The sequence below is a fragment of the Diachasma alloeum genome, unplaced genomic scaffold (assembly GCF_001412515.2).
Source record: "Diachasma alloeum isolate Michigan unplaced genomic scaffold, Dall2.0 Dall_scaffold_00200, whole genome shotgun sequence".
NCBI lineage: Eukaryota > Metazoa > Arthropoda > Insecta > Hymenoptera > Braconidae > Diachasma > Diachasma alloeum.
The window spans coordinates 2,867,064-2,882,897 of record NW_021680365.1 but is presented as its reverse complement, the minus strand read 5'-3'; the positions used below and the strand labels follow the sequence as shown (position 1 = coordinate 2,882,897).

Here is a 15,834-nt window from a genome sequence, read left to right as displayed (position 1 = left end):
ATCACAGGTAACAAAAAAATTCGATTTTCAGTAACCCACGGGCGAAAAACCTATCGAATTCGTTGGAAAATTCTATTGAATTTCTATTGAACTGTTCAATAGAAAATATACAGTAGAAAAAGTCAATAGAATTCAATTTTTCTATATAACTTATTCTATTGAGATATTTTCTATAGAATTTCCTCGGCTCAAATTTTCTAAGTTTTTTCGTTTGATTTTCTGGATGAGAAAAAAAGAAAAATAGAATGAAAAAAACTTAGAAAATTCGAGTCGAGCAAATTCTATAGAAAATATATGAAAAGAATAAGTTATATAGAAAAATCGAATTCTGTTGACTTTTTTTATTGAATGTTTTTTATTGAACATGTCAATAGAATCAGCCAAAAACTAATAGAAAGTTTAATAGAAATTCAATAAAATTTTCTAACGAATTCGATAGGTTTTTCTATTAAATTTTTTCGTGCGTGCCACACAGCAAAAACGAATGTCTGAATTTCACAGACTTTTTGTAGACATTTTTCCGACACTAAAAAACGTCTGAATAAAATGAAGATGTATCTGCATTTCAGAGAAACAGTTGCAAACATCTTAATTCATGTTTGCAATTCAGATAAATTGTCATTTTATTCAGACGTTTTTTAGTCCCGGAAAAATGTCTATAAAAGGTGTGTGAAATTCAGACATTCGTTTTTGGTGTGCAGTGCCCCAACGTTGGCAGCCAACATTGTCCCAACGTTAAAATTTTTTACCTTTCACTGAATATTGGTTTCAAAATATAGTTTTTCAACAACAGCTAATATAATCAATCCCACCGTGTTGAAAAAATTTAACTGAATTTTCCGTAAAAGACCTTGAATTCGATCTAAGGGGAAAAATCAATGAAATTTCGAGTTTCTCTGAAAATTTGTGGGAAAATCTCAATTTTTAGCGGCTGAAAGCCGAAAATTCCACAATTTACATGAATTTTCATGAGAAAATGAATATTTATTGCCCAATTCCCTTGAATTTTAAGGAAACTCCTTTAAAATTGTTGGAACTCCAAAAATTTTTGGAGGAATTCCCTGAAAATTCACGAGAACCTGGAATTCAAATAGTGATTGTCTGAATTTTCCAGATTTTTCGCTAATTTTCCTAGAATAATTGAACTGAAATTTACAGCTCCTGCGGATTTTTCCATGAAATTAGGAATTTTCAATGATAAAATCCCTTGAAATTTCAGTGGACGTGTTATTCTTTTTTGTACGGCCTTCGAGTCCTTTTTCGGATCCTATTCGACACTCTATCCAACTCTATGCATGCGGCTGTGGATTCTACACTGTACCGCATTCGCACTCCTATAGAACATAGGAGTAGCATAGGAAACCACAGGAAACCTATGCCGGTACAGGCGGTTATTTTATTAGCTACTTCAAATATTCTATAAAAGTCCAATAGGATTTTTCAATAGAATTCCAATAGAAATCCCATAGAATTCCTGTAGAATTCCAATAGAATTTTCTAGCGAATTCGCTAGGTTTTCTATTAATTTTTTTCATACGTGACGTGATATGTCTCATTCTATTCTTTTATTCTTTTCATGAAGAAAATCAAACAAAAAACCTGTAAAATTTGAGCGGAAGCAGTTCTATAGGAAATATCTCAGAATAAGTTCCATAGAAAAATCAAATTCCATTGACTTTTTCCACAGAATATTTTCTATTGACTATTTCAATAGAATTGGTCGAAAACTAATAGAAAATTGAATAGAATTTTCCAGCGAATTCAACCATTTTTTCTACCCCCTTCCGCTCGCCCCTTTTATCAAAACAAAAAACCCCGAAGATGTCCCGCAGAATTCGCCGAAGAAGTACTTCCGGAAAAACCAGTTGTTGGCTCTGTGTCCGCTCCCCTTACCAAATGAAAAAAAGCCTAAAGCTAAATCTGGCGAATTCTGTCTGTCTCAGGATAATCTCCCCGAACGTCTTGCCATCCTGTTCCCCGGGTATCTTTCGTCAGAAGTCATTTCTCGGTGTGACACCAGGCAGTGACATTACCCCCAGCAACACCCATAAAACCAAACAATACCTCAAATTTTAGTATATTTCGAAGGCGAGAGTTGCAATCATATGAGCTAGAAAAGTTTTTGTAGCCCATGTGACGAGCAATATTTTTTGTCACAACGGCTGTAGGCAGTGATGCCTTACGGCCGGAACAACAAAAAATTTTCTATAGAATATTTTCTATTGAACGTATCAATAGAATCGGCCAAAAACTAATAGAAGGTTCGCTAAAAATCCAGTGGAATTATCTCGCGAATTCGCAAGGTTTTTCTTCCATTCGAGAACAAAAACCGTGAAAATGGGTTGAAAAAACGCAGTACATCCTCAAGCCCCCTTCACCAAAGCAAAAAACCCCTCAGATGTCTCGCAGAATAGGCCCCGAATTCGCCGAAGAAGTACTTCCGGAAAAACCAGTTGTTGCCTCTCTATACGCTCCCCTCACCCAATGAAAAAAAAAGTCTAAAGCCAAATCTGGCGAATTCTGTCTGTCTCAGGATAATCTCCCCGGACGTTTTGCCATCCTGTTCCCCGGGTATCTTCCGTCAGAAGTCATTTCTCGGTGTGACACCAGGCAGTGACAATACCCCCAGCAACACCCGCAAAGCCAAACAACACATCAATGAGAGTATAAATAAAAAATCATACGGCAGTAAAAATTGGTCGCCGCGCAGAGTGGGTGGAGTTGACGGTAACGGTGGTGGTATTCTCAATTGGGGTACCAGAAACACCGGCAAGCACACACGCTTTGGCACGTCACTGGCCAACAAAATGGCGTCAGCTAGCACAACAGCGGTACCACAGGGCTGGCCCAATACCAAAGACGACTACGAACTCAAGGAGGTTATCGGTAAATATAAAAAATGTCACTTAACAACTAATTCACCAGTGGTCAATGCTTGCAATTAAAATCACGAAAATCGAGTGGTCATATCGATAAATCATCCTGTGTATCACTCGCCGGATTGACGTGCTACGTCAGATTGTACTGTGTTATGTAAAATTCACGGTCTAACGTGACAAATTCTCGTGATTATTTCCGGATTATTTGATTAATTAAACTGCGCCCGTGTTGGGGACTCATTTGTGGGGTCAGTGAGCCAAGATTTTCACTTAACTTTTACGGGAAACCGGTTGAGGCACTGCCTAACCTAGATCGTTCGGTGAAACGAGAGTGACGGGATGATAGTTTTGCGGATGACTCTCGCAAGTTGAAGTCGTTTTTGCTGGTGCAAATATTCGACGCATGTCTGGGCACTTTTAGTTTGTTGGGGGACTGGATGAGGTCTTGGATGAGATCCAAATATTTAATGAGTCCTCATATTAACGCACGCTTAAATGATTTAGGGGGGACAATTGCGCCTCTGTTTTACGTGACCTCATTTGTATTTTGGAGGAGTAATTAATGTGTGACGTTGAGTTATTTAAATTGCTTCTGTTGGGGTTTGATCAGGGGATTATCGCGACTGAGATGGGATGATAAGGGATTTTGTAACTTTTTTTTTTGATAACACGTGTGTGGATTTAAGAGTGTTGAGGTCTGTGGGGGGATCAGGTGGGTGGAGAAATTTTATGTTTATTCTTCTTGGGTTGTTTGACAGGAGTCGGCGCGACAGCCGTTGTTCATGCTGCCTTTTGTATTCCACGTCAGGAGAAATGTGCTATCAAGCGTATAAACTTGGAAAAATGGAATACGAGCATGGACGAACTTCTGGTAGGTGATTTCTTTGGGATTTGTGGGTGATAAGATAGAGATTAATCAGTGCAATTGGTTGGATGTATCTTCTGTGTATTAGTGGAGCGATTCGTCGTAGTCCATGAGCCTGTCCTTAAAGTAGTGCAAACAGGTGGCAGGTTTTTCTTACCCAACATTTTTCCCTCCAATTTTTCCGCGTACCGTTTCTTTCTCGCAGATTTTTTCCTCGACATTTTTTCCTTGAACACTCGTGCTAGGACTATTTTTTTCCCACTTTATTTTCCTTTCATGTCCCTTCAATAATTTTATTTATAAAGGTAAAGAGTAGTGAGTAGGGGAGAGTGGGGCAAAATGAAACAGTCAAAAAACGGCAGTTTGGCGCAATTCCAGCAAAAAAAATATTTTATTAAATATTTTTTTATTCTTGGGAGTACTGATGAGAATAATAATTTTTCATTCAGTAGAATGGAAAATTATTGAGAAGTTTTGACGGTAGACGATTTTGTCTATGGATTAATTGAAAAGAAAACGAGACAGCAAAATCCAAAGTCCAGAGCAAGGCCCAGGGGGGGAAAAAGGAAAATGTAAAGCTGAATTTCAATCGAATGAAAAAAGAAAAGTCTAATTGGCCTAATCTAATCAATTGAATTATAAGACGAATAGAAAATTATTAATGTCACCAGTACTCCTAATAATAATAAAAAGTTGATAATCAAAAGTTGATAGAAAACATTTTTTTTTGTTTGAATTGCTTCAAATAGTCGTTTTTCGGCTGTTTCATTTTGCTCCACTGTCTCTTCCCATGATATTCTGTTTCTGTGACAATTTTCTTCTACAATATTTGTGAAATGCAGTCGTTTATATTTACAATTGTAATAATATTTGTATTGTTATTGTATGTAATTACATACGATAATGCACTTGATTATGATCTTGCGGAGCTTTGTAATTAGTTGAAGTGGTGATGATTTCTTCTTTGGAAATTGTAGAAAGAGATCCAGGCGATGTCGTCCTGCAACCACGAGAATGTTGTCACGTACTATACGTCGTTTGTGGTGAAGGAGGAACTGTGGCTCGTACTGAGACTGCTCGAGGGTGGATCACTTCTTGATATTATTAAGCACAAAACGAGGACGTCTAACTGTAAACATGGAGTTTTCGATGAAGCCACTATTGCCACGGTACTTCGGGAGGTACTCAAGGGGCTTGAGTATTTTCATAGTAATGGACAAATACACAGGTAATTAATTCCGATGAAATCATTTAATTTTCGAATCGTTTTCTATCTACCATCAGCCTGTATTGAAATCCGTCAAGGGATTCAACTAATCGAGAAACTTATTTGAAGAAGAAATAGTTCATGCAGTAACTTATGATTGTTTTCCTTTTTGGGTGAAAATGAAGAACGGAATTGAATCTTTGACTTTTAGAGAAAAATTCAGTAGCGAAGTGGTCAAACAGTTTAAGTCGATTTTGGCTATTGACCAGTTTTCAATGAATGTCTCGAAATCTAGGAGAGATAGCAAAATTTGTCTCATAATCTTTTTAGTAGCACTCAATTCGCTCTACAAAAAAGGTTGATATGAAAATCTCCCTTAAATTCGGAAATATTTCTGGAAAACTCAAATAAAGACTAAATTAACTTGAACCGTTTGACCACTTCGCTAGAGAATTTATAACACATTGAATCATTGCCGGAGTGACGGTGTGATCCCCCCCCCCTTTAAGACTCCATGATTCATCCTAGTTGATGATTCTGTGGGACCAGAGAATTCCAACGTTTTCATCATTGTATTGAATGTACTGCGGAGTATTTTCATTGATTAGAATTCATACCCAATCGTAAAGAGGGAGATAATGAAAAATTTCACATCGTTTCGCAGTTATTCACCTCTGCAGCGTCGGATTGGACTTTTCTCAGTTTTAAAAATTCACGTGCAGAGTATTTTGCAAATGTTCTGGGTAAAGTTCCCGGTGATTCATCGTACAGAATTTTTTGGGCTATTTAAAAACTAAAGGCTTTAGAAAAAACATGATTTTTGTAAACTTCAAATTACTCATTAGGATTGTAGAATAATTTTCAGATCCATTGGGGCTCACAATTCCGTGACTAATTTCCTCTCGCCAAATTTCGAAATTTTTCGAGCAAAAATTTAAGTAGTTCTAAAAATTGTATTGAGTCCAGAATATCTATTTTCAGATAGACTATTTTAAGACTGTCATTAATCATAGATCTAACGTTGGAAGCTATAAATTTTTGTGACAGAAAAATTCATTGGTCTCCAAAGGGTGCAGAAAATTCATATTAATTTTTTCGAATATCTTTTCAATTCCGGCAGAATATCTTTATATCTTTTAAAAATATCAAGTCCTCAGAAAGAAGAACATGGATTGAATCTTTGATTCAAGAATATCCAAGTGTTTTGGCTACTCTTTTTCGTTGATTGAGATTTTTTTCCACTTTTGTAGTTAAACATGTAACTACCTCATTCGACCTCAGATTATTATTCAACATTTGGTACTGATTCTATCCTTTAAAGGGTAACATAAGGCCACCGTTTCCTGAGAATTTTGAAACGAATTTCCTTCTCAAAGTTATTAATATTTTTCGACATCAAAGCGCATTGATCTTCATCCCCACCTCCTGGAGATTAATGTGCCTAAATTTTTAAACATTTTGATAACTTTCGGCAGGGAATGTGTTCAAACATTTGAAAAATAAGCGGCCCTAATAATTCTACTACCCCTTGAACTTTGAAAGTCTTCATTTGATTAAATTTGATTAAAAATGTGAATGAAATTATAAAGTTTATTTTAAAAAATTATAACTTACTGGAAAAGGCAATTCGTGGGGCTCAGGACCTTTCTCATGACTCTATAAGCAATGAAATTTTCCCCCTAAAATGGATTTTGTCGAAATACTAAAAGATTTTTCAGATTCAGAATTTTACCATGAATAGATTCCACGAAAACCAAATGAAGATTTCCAACAGTTTGAACAATCTTCATGATAAATTTTCCATGATTAATTGTTCATCCAAAAATTATTTTCAGTATTAAATAATATTTATTTACAAGAACACAATGCTGCAAATAATTTTTTTTCTAAATGTCATTTCCACATTTCGCTGATTTTAAAGATCAGAGGTATTGGAACATTCTTCAAGCATAGTTTATCTTCAGAGTCTCCTTAAATGTTGCATTTAAAATTACAAAATTGCTTATTTGAATGTTCTATCAGGAATATTAGCAATTATCATTGAAGTTATTAATTCGAGAAAAAGAAATTAGGGAATTAGGGAATTCAATGAAAAACTCCTTCATTTGGCCTTGCAAATGGTGATCGCCATTCACCTCCGGCCTAATCAAAGAGGATTAGTCTGTTCTCTTTAAGCTTAATGAAGGAGTTTATCAATGTATTTATCTGAGCAGTTGAGATTTAAAAAATGAGAATTGCGGAAAAAATAAATCATTATTGAAATTATTTCAGGGATATTAAAGCCGGAAATATTCTCCTCGGTGAAGACGGAACAGTTCAAATAGCTGACTTCGGTGTGAGCGCTTGGTTAGCAACAGGCCGTGACCTAAGCAGGCAAAAAGTCCGTCACACATTCGTTGGCACGCCCTGCTGGATGGCGCCTGAGGTCATGGAGCAGGTGAGGGAGGAAAGTTGCACTATAATTTTCTAGCTTGCAAGATCTGCGCAGTGTCTGTCATAAGCATGTTTGTTCATGATGGATTGCATTATCAATCACATTCACTGACAAACAATACATGTACTAATATCTTCATTCATCGTAATTTACTAACAAAAATATGGGCTGACTTAATATGCAGTTCTCTTACGCAAATAAAAAGTATGCTAATGCTTCATCATTTCGAAAAATAGAGATCTCCGGTGATGAATGTCGCTGAGATGGGAATTAAATCAAAGCTTCACTCGATGTTGTGAACTACATAATTCTTATCTTCATGTTGGCACATTGAATTGAATATTTCATCGATTTAATTTAACTCAAAATATGTGAAAAGTTGATCTGCACGCTGAGAAAAAAAATTGTGTACTCGATCGAAATTATTATCGATCACTGGCGATTGTTGTCATGCAGAAACGTATGATAATTCCTCATTCATTTGTACAGGATCATGGTTACGATTTCAAAGCCGACATATGGTCCCTCGGTATCACTGCCATTGAAATGGCAAGTGGCACTGCCCCTTATCACAAGTATCCACCGATGAAGGTACTCATGCTGACGCTGCAGAATGATCCACCGACCCTGGATACAGCTGCTGATGATAAGGATCAGTACAAAGCTTATGGAAAGACATTCAGGAAAATGATTGTTGATTGCTTGCAGAAGGATCCAACGAAAAGGTATTCACATCGTTGATGTCATTGAAAAAACAATTCTTCAAATGAACGATTTATGATTAATGAGTTGATTTTATCCAAATGATTCGATGGAGAAGAAAATATGGTTTAGTGGTTTTCAAGGAATTGCGATGAGTAATCTGTGTGAAATATGATATATTTACATTAAATGCAACCATTGAGGGATTGATAGAAACTGATAGACAATTGGATAGTCAGGCTTCTGATCAGTGATCGGCATCAATCATTATTTTAGAAATATTAAGAGAATTTGAGAATTAAGAATTAAGAGAATTTTTATCATTGGAATTTAGAAAATAATAAAATAATTGAGAATTTAAATTTTCAAATAACTATTAGGAAAATCACTGGAAATTTACTAAAAAATGTTAGAGAATATCAAATAATCGTCAATCTTCCGAATTCGATTATTGATTGGTAAAATAATTCGGAATTTGAATATTTAATTGTTGATTAATTTAATAATTGGAAATTGTCAAGTTATATTACTTGATTGAGTATTTATGAAATTAATGACAATTATAATTTATGATTATGCCTATCTCTGCTCCTCATTAAAAATGAAATTTTTTATCTTTCTAACTTTTTGTATTATCACTAGACCAGAGATCCAAGTGAGATCCAGGTTTCCGATTCAATGGAAAAAGAAATTGTTGATTAAACTTGAATTGATTGTATTGAAAAATTATTTTGATATACAATCCATTTACTGACAGAATAATTCGGGAGTTAATGGAAATAAAGAGCTAGATAATGACTCCGGATTTTAATAAATTTATAATAATATCCGTGGTTCAATTAACTATGGAATTAATTAATAAACCCATTAATTGCTGTTAAGAAATAATTGCTCACAAATTATTCACCCGATAATAATTGATGATTAAAATGAGACAATCTGAAAAACTGAAAAATCAATCGTTTGAAACAATAATTGTTTTCAGTGAAATATTATAATGGTAAAATAATACTCCTTTTGCCAAACCCAAATGGTTTAAATCAAGTCATCCATTCACGAATCCAATAAATTCACGATTAAAATTCAAATCATGTTTTTGATAAGCCAATATGTTTCTACAGACCAACAGCAACAGAATTGTTGAAACATCCGTTCTTCAAAAAAGCGAAGGACAAGAAATATCTGCAGCAAACACTCGTCGCAATTGGTCCAAGTCTAGAGACTAGAGTACAGAAGGTAATTCCCTCAATTTCTCTCCAAATTTTCCGTTAAATATGATTCGTTACACAAAGAATGGCTTTGCAGGCATCGAAGCGCCAACCTGGGACATCCGGTCGTCTCCACAGAACGGTCACAGGAGAGTGGGTGTGGTCCTCGGAGGAGGAAGACAGTGGTGCATCGAGCGGTGACGAAGGCAAGGAAGCTCTGCCCGTCAACACCATAGACAACGTCTCCAGTGAAGAGGAGCAGGTCGATCAGGAGGATGCCGATGGTCTGGTAAAGTCAGCTGCCAGTCGACTCGTCATACAGTCGTCTGAACAGAATGAGCCCATTAATTTGGTGCTGAGACTGCGGTAAGTGCACTTATTATTCTGTTGAAATTTTTCCCTGACGATTCCACATTTCGTTGCAGACGTCCTGATACCCTTTTCGCCCTCGAGGAAAGAATCACGTATGACCTATCCTTATTATCCTTTTCCCTTTTCAAATTTAAGTTTCATTTTTTTGTGTTAGGATAACTAAATATGGTCTAAAAAACCGAATGTACGATTTTGAAATGGTGTATGTATGTATGAGTGTATTTGGTCTTAATTTTTTTTAAATGAAATTTCGTTACAGAGGATCTATTGAACTATTGAATTCCATGAATTTTCTCATGAATATAGACTTGAATAAGCTCTATTCATTGACACCAATTAAAATCAATTTTTTCACAAAGATTCGAAAAATTTGATATTTTTTAAAAATCGATCTGTCAACGGTCACTCAAAAAATTGTAATCAAAATGGAATTAACCCCTCACGTACGGCGCCCACATAACGCGGCTTGTCCCAACGGCCGGGAGACTTACGGCGCGTCAACTCCGTTATCGTCGAACGAAAAAAATTGAAATAAAATGCATTGGCTGGATTGAACTTTGAAATAAACTCCTAGAGAATTTTCTAATTTTTTACACCAATTTCAACGTTTACCGACAATTGGTTGCCGAGATTTTCGAACATGCTATATTTATTTATAACAAACAAATTATTCAACAAATCGAAATTTAACTTCTACCATTCGATAGAAGGATCATTGAAATATTTTCAGTAAAAATTTCAAAATTTTTGGGGGAAATTTTGTCGATAAACGAGATGATCTAATATGTTTGAATCGGTTGGATGTCAAATTTTCAGCAACAACTTTTGTTCATAGAAAAAAATATTATAAATGCATCGAAAAAAACAAAATAGTTCGCTGCAGAGACAAGTTCATTAACTTTCCAAATATCTTTTCCAATGTCAATATGTCTCTTAGAATTCGAGAACATGATTTTTTACTGTTGACGGAAAGGGTCAATACCATGCATTGACCCCGGCTGATAGGACAAGTTTATGGATCGATGCACGGTATCGACGCCGTACGCAAGGAGTTAAAGTAACTCTACCCTTACGGTAAATTCAAAGATTATTGAAAACTGCAAAAAAATTGCAAAAAACTCGATTAGATTCGGAATTCTAATTTTTTTCTCAATTTAATTATCGTTATAGTTTTTCAAAGAAGAAATGTTCAAAAATCAGGATTTAACCCAGTGTCTTATGTGAAAATCAACATTTCCATTGTAATCAAAGATTAAAATCTGAATTTCTTTTCATTAGATGTAAAAAATCAAGAATTTTTTTGACACCTCATAAAAAATAATCCACTGTTTTGCAAACAATTTTTATTATTTATTTATAAGAGGGAAATGTTTGGAAAAAATATCAATATTCTGCGAAATTTAATTTAAATAATACTGACTGGGTATGAATTTTTTCAAATTTTTTCCATGAACTTTAGTTGAAAAATTTTAAAACTGAAAATATCCAAAAGTACAGCGTAGCCCGGCCGAAGGGTAGAGCTACTTTAATCATGGGTCAAACAATTAATATCAATACCATCTTGATTCTATCAGAATATGATAAGAGTCACACCATTCGTTGTTGAATTACAGCATTTTGTTTATCCGATTTGAAAGAGAATATCGGTTTTTTCATCATTACTGAAAAAATCATTACTGATATCAATCAAATCAAGACTCGGAAAATTTATTTCAATGTTTTCTTCATCAATAAATGAATCAAGCTAGAGTAAAAAATAATGTTTATCCATATTATGTCCCGACAGGAACCAGAAGAGGGAACTAAACGACATTAGATTCGAGTTTGCAGTTGGAATAGACTCGGCAGAAGGCATATCAGCCGAACTAGTTGGTGCTGGTCTAGTCGATGGCAAGGACGTCGTTGTCATAGCTGCCAATTTGCAAAAACTCATCGACAGCGCTGGTCAATTACGCACTGTCACATTTCCACTGGTAATTACTGTAAACTCCAATTATCTTCATTCTGTAATTTTAAGGGGCAATGGAATTTACCATCGGAGTACAAACGGGATTCCAATTGTTTTCGTCGTCAGACAATTATTGCGCAAAACCCAAAGTCTTCCATCATTTATAAGCTTGGTATCAATTATTTTAAGAATTTGGGTTTTGCCAAATAATCATTGTATGATGAAATAAATTGGCATCCACTTTCTACCCCAATCGTAACTATAAATCCCAAGGCACTACCACCCAAAAATTAGTCCCTATAGATTGGAAAAAATTCTAAATGACTTAATTTATTGCATTCTCATAAGTTATTGAATTTTTCTATCCTCATATGCTGTTGGTGAAGGCAACAATTATTATTATTACATAATAATAATCCGATAAAATTTTTAATCTCCAATTCTCAATTTCTGTCATTTATTCTATTCGTTCTATCAAAAGACAAGGATAGAAATCGAATTAATGGGTATTCTTCCATTATTCGAAAAAAAATTTCAGGTTGAATTTTCTGTTACTATAAGTTCAAATCTCTAATTTTGAGCAATTCGAAAAATTTTGACCTGCAAAATCGACTTACTGAAAAAAATCATGGAAGAAGTATTACTTTGAAAAAAAATTTCCTCGAAGAAAAGCAAATTTTTGTTCTGGGCAAACCTTCAAAAAAAATTCTACCTCTAATTTTGAGCGGTTGGGGACAACTTTGATCTACAAAATCCCATTCTTTAGGAAAAATCATGAAATGGTACTTAAGAAATAGTACTTGACAAAAATTATCCTCGAAAAAAAGGAAATTGTTTTCAGGCTAAAAATTCCCTTAATCATTTTCTCCTCAACCCTTTGATTGTCTCATTACAGAACTCTGGTTATGCTGTCAATGAAGTACCCGACGACAAGGCACTGATTGGTTTCGCTCAGATCTCCGTAACAGACTAGGCCCTCGCCTATCCCTCGTTATATTCTTTTTAAGAATATTCTAAAATCTCAGAATAGCGTTTTCACACGGTACGAATAGAGGAGGTATGAACTGTTGGCTTTTTTTTTTAATGACCATCTGAATTTCGGAAGTATTATGGGTGAATTATGCCTTCTGGTTGAATCAAAGTTGCAATTGAGATGAGAGAAAAATAACGATAATAATCTTCTCGTACCAAATTAATTGTTCAGTATTTTCCTATCTTTGGAATTATACCGCGAATATCATACAATTTCAACTACAGGACATCAAGTATCCAAGACTCGTTATTACTGTCTGACAGTAATAAACATTAATGATGAAATAAAGAAAACTGCTCAGAAATTTACCTTACATTATCAGAAGAATGAAAACAATACTCTGACGCTTGTGTGGAGGGCGTTTTCCTACTAGATATCAAATATATATTCAAGTGAACGTGAAAATTATATTGCTTACTACACGTACATTATCAGAAAACACTTGCGTCAGAGTTTAGACTTACTTTTCACGAATTTGTGAATGATGAAATCTATCAGTGAAATTGTAGCTGACATTTCACTATAATTTATGTAAATATTAGTTTATTTAGTTGATTCAATTTATTCATCTCCTCTGAATGTTTTGAAAGAATATCCAAGGGAACAGCCAAAAATCATGAGAATAATCAGAGCTGGGGAGCGATTTAAAAGCATGGGAAGTAATACCTACGTTACTTATCGAATATAAGTGGCTTTAGCGTTGTTTTATGAAGAGTGAAATTATCGTTCAGGCTGTATTTTAGAGAGTTCCCTCAATTTCTCAAAATTAATTCCTGCAAATTATTCAGAAAACTGTTTCTTATACATTTTTGTAAAAAATATCAGTGAAAAATACGAAATCAATTTTTTTATGGTGAAAAATTAGAAACCTTGTGAAAAGGCACGTAGAATTTGTTTTTAAATCTTAGTTAGTAGTATGGAATTGTCGAAATCAGTTCTAGAACCAAAAAAAGGAAATTTTGAAAAATGAAAGGGAACTCAACTCTGAAATTTGCAAATGTCTGGTACAAAAGTCGATTTCTTGAAGTATAAAGTTTCATGCTTCGATGCCTTAGGATTTAGAAGAGACAAGAGTACTAAATAATGATAATATAATGATACAATAATAAAATTCTTTTGTACTTAATCGAAGTGAAAAAAAAAAGAAAAAAAATGTTATGGAATAGCGTGTTCATAGCTTGACAGTTTTTAGGTATAAACCCGTCGTAAATTTTTATCTTTCCACTCGCCTATTTGTGAAGAAACAACGTTGTTAGGTGTTGAATAAACATTTCTGGCCTTACTCTGACCATTTAAACAAATCATAAGCATGTTTGTTGGCTCTCAACTATTATTTCTCTTCAATTCCCTTCAATTCTCTTCATTTTCTCGAGAAGAATAACTTAATTTGACTTTGGAGTGAGTTATTTACATGAATATCTTGGATTTTGGGGGAATTGCAGACTTTTCAGAGTACAACTTACAAATTATTTTCAAAATAACTCAGACTTCGTATTTTCCTCTTTCCAAAAGTTGAATTATCATTCTAAGATTTTCAGATATTCTCCAGAGCGGTCTTCAAGTGATATTGACTCATCTCATTTCATAACTTCACGACTGAATTCACTAACAAATTAGTTGTTACTCACTGTTTTTCCCTTTCTGTCAACAAAGCGAACAATAATTACAGTTTTATAAATTACGAACCAGGGTATGTGTCGAAAATCATTGAACCAAGCTAGATTCTCCCATTTCGTTCTTTATTTTGTATCTATTAAGTCGTTATCTCTCATTTTGCCCAGCATTATGAGTTTAGATGTGTTTTCGAGATTTATTGTAGATCAGATTTTCAATTGTAAATATTCAAGGTATGTTTTGTTATATTTTATCTGAAGAATTGTAAAGACTTCACATGAACATCATCATTATAACTTTTCCAACAGTCGAATATGTGAAACGGTCAATTTTGGATGATAATGCAGTGATAATAAATGGAAGCCTATTTATTACTGAAAAAGAAATAATGGCACTATTCACACAGAATTTAATCTCTTCAATTACTCCAGAAGGTACAAAAATTTTAATTTCTATATTGTCCAGACAGTCAAGTCGGGATAATGTAATGTGCCTTATGCAGAGTCCATTGCCACTGGTTTTATTTATCATGCAAAAAGGAAAAAAAAAGCCTCATCGAAGGGAAAAAAAATCACCTGGAGAAGTGAATGGAAATAGACATCACTCATCAATACATTATTTTAAGAGTGCCAGAACAAGAAAAAAAAATTATGTTATATGTAGCATTTAAACATGTACTGAAAACAAAAAGGAAGAATAATAATTTATTTGTAATAATAGCAAAAAGACATTGAAGCAAGATACACTGTGCTTTATTCCAATGATAATACGATATGTTTCTTTCATTCTTTTTCTCTTCATATTAAATATATGATTTTAGTACTTAATCTACGGTGCATTTTCTATTGTGTACTGAATTATACGATTCTCTTGATACTCCCGGAGGAATCGAGCTTTCTACGAATAAAGTTCATCAGATTTTTGCCACAATAAAAACATGTTTATCGATAATTTTACGTTTTATTCTCGACAAAAACAAATGAGTTGTTACGAGTCAGCATTTCCTATTTTCGGTTTTTACAGAGAAGTGTCGATCGGTCAAAAATGATTTTGGAACTCCTGGCAGTGCGGAAATGAGGTAAGGAACCAAATGAAAAACTTTCAAAAGATTATTTAATATAGTTGAAACGATATTTTAATGAAAAAAAAACCTCAACTTTTTTAAAAGTTTATTTAGTTTTTGTATTTTGAAAATTCTTGAGAAAGACGCTTAATCGTTGATTCAATTCTGCAGAGAATAAGATAGTAAGTTGATAAACATGAAAAATTATGAAGGAAAAAATTGAAAAAAAAAACAGAAAAGAATTTTAAAAATTTAACTCTTATTTTCACAACGCATCCAAAGTTGTTACATATTACAAACAAAAGACCATTTTAGACAGTGTCAGAACCTTTAGAAACAATTTGAAAAGTAAATTAATAATCTCTTAGAAACAGAATGTTGATTTTTAGGAAACTTCACTGTTAAGTATTTTTAGTTGTTGAGAGTAAAGATCTGAGTTGAGTCGCAATTTAAAAGTTCTGGTATTTTTATGATCTTAAGACGAATGCACAATTGTTGTATTCCGATGG

At 34.0% G+C, this 15,834-nt stretch overlaps 1 protein-coding gene across 1 annotated transcript in view; it reads left to right on the top strand.

Annotated features, from left to right (window-relative positions):
* LOC107035791 (serine/threonine-protein kinase OSR1) overlaps positions 1–15,089 on the top strand; it is a 35,983-nt gene extending 20,894 nt beyond the window's left edge. Inside the window, exons 3-11 of the mRNA XM_015253381.1 lie at positions 2,534–2,886; positions 3,638–3,750; positions 4,722–4,972; positions 7,223–7,397; positions 7,875–8,110; positions 9,209–9,323; positions 9,393–9,661; positions 11,454–11,640; positions 12,511–15,089. Coding sequence (XP_015108867.1) covers positions 2,534–2,886; positions 3,638–3,750; positions 4,722–4,972; positions 7,223–7,397; positions 7,875–8,110; positions 9,209–9,323; positions 9,393–9,661; positions 11,454–11,640; positions 12,511–12,588 — 1,777 coding nt within the window. The 3' untranslated portion in view covers positions 12,589–15,089. The remainder of the gene's footprint in view (positions 1–2,533; positions 2,887–3,637; positions 3,751–4,721; positions 4,973–7,222; positions 7,398–7,874; positions 8,111–9,208; positions 9,324–9,392; positions 9,662–11,453; positions 11,641–12,510) is intronic.
* The last annotated feature ends 745 nt before the right edge of the window (positions 15,090–15,834 follow it).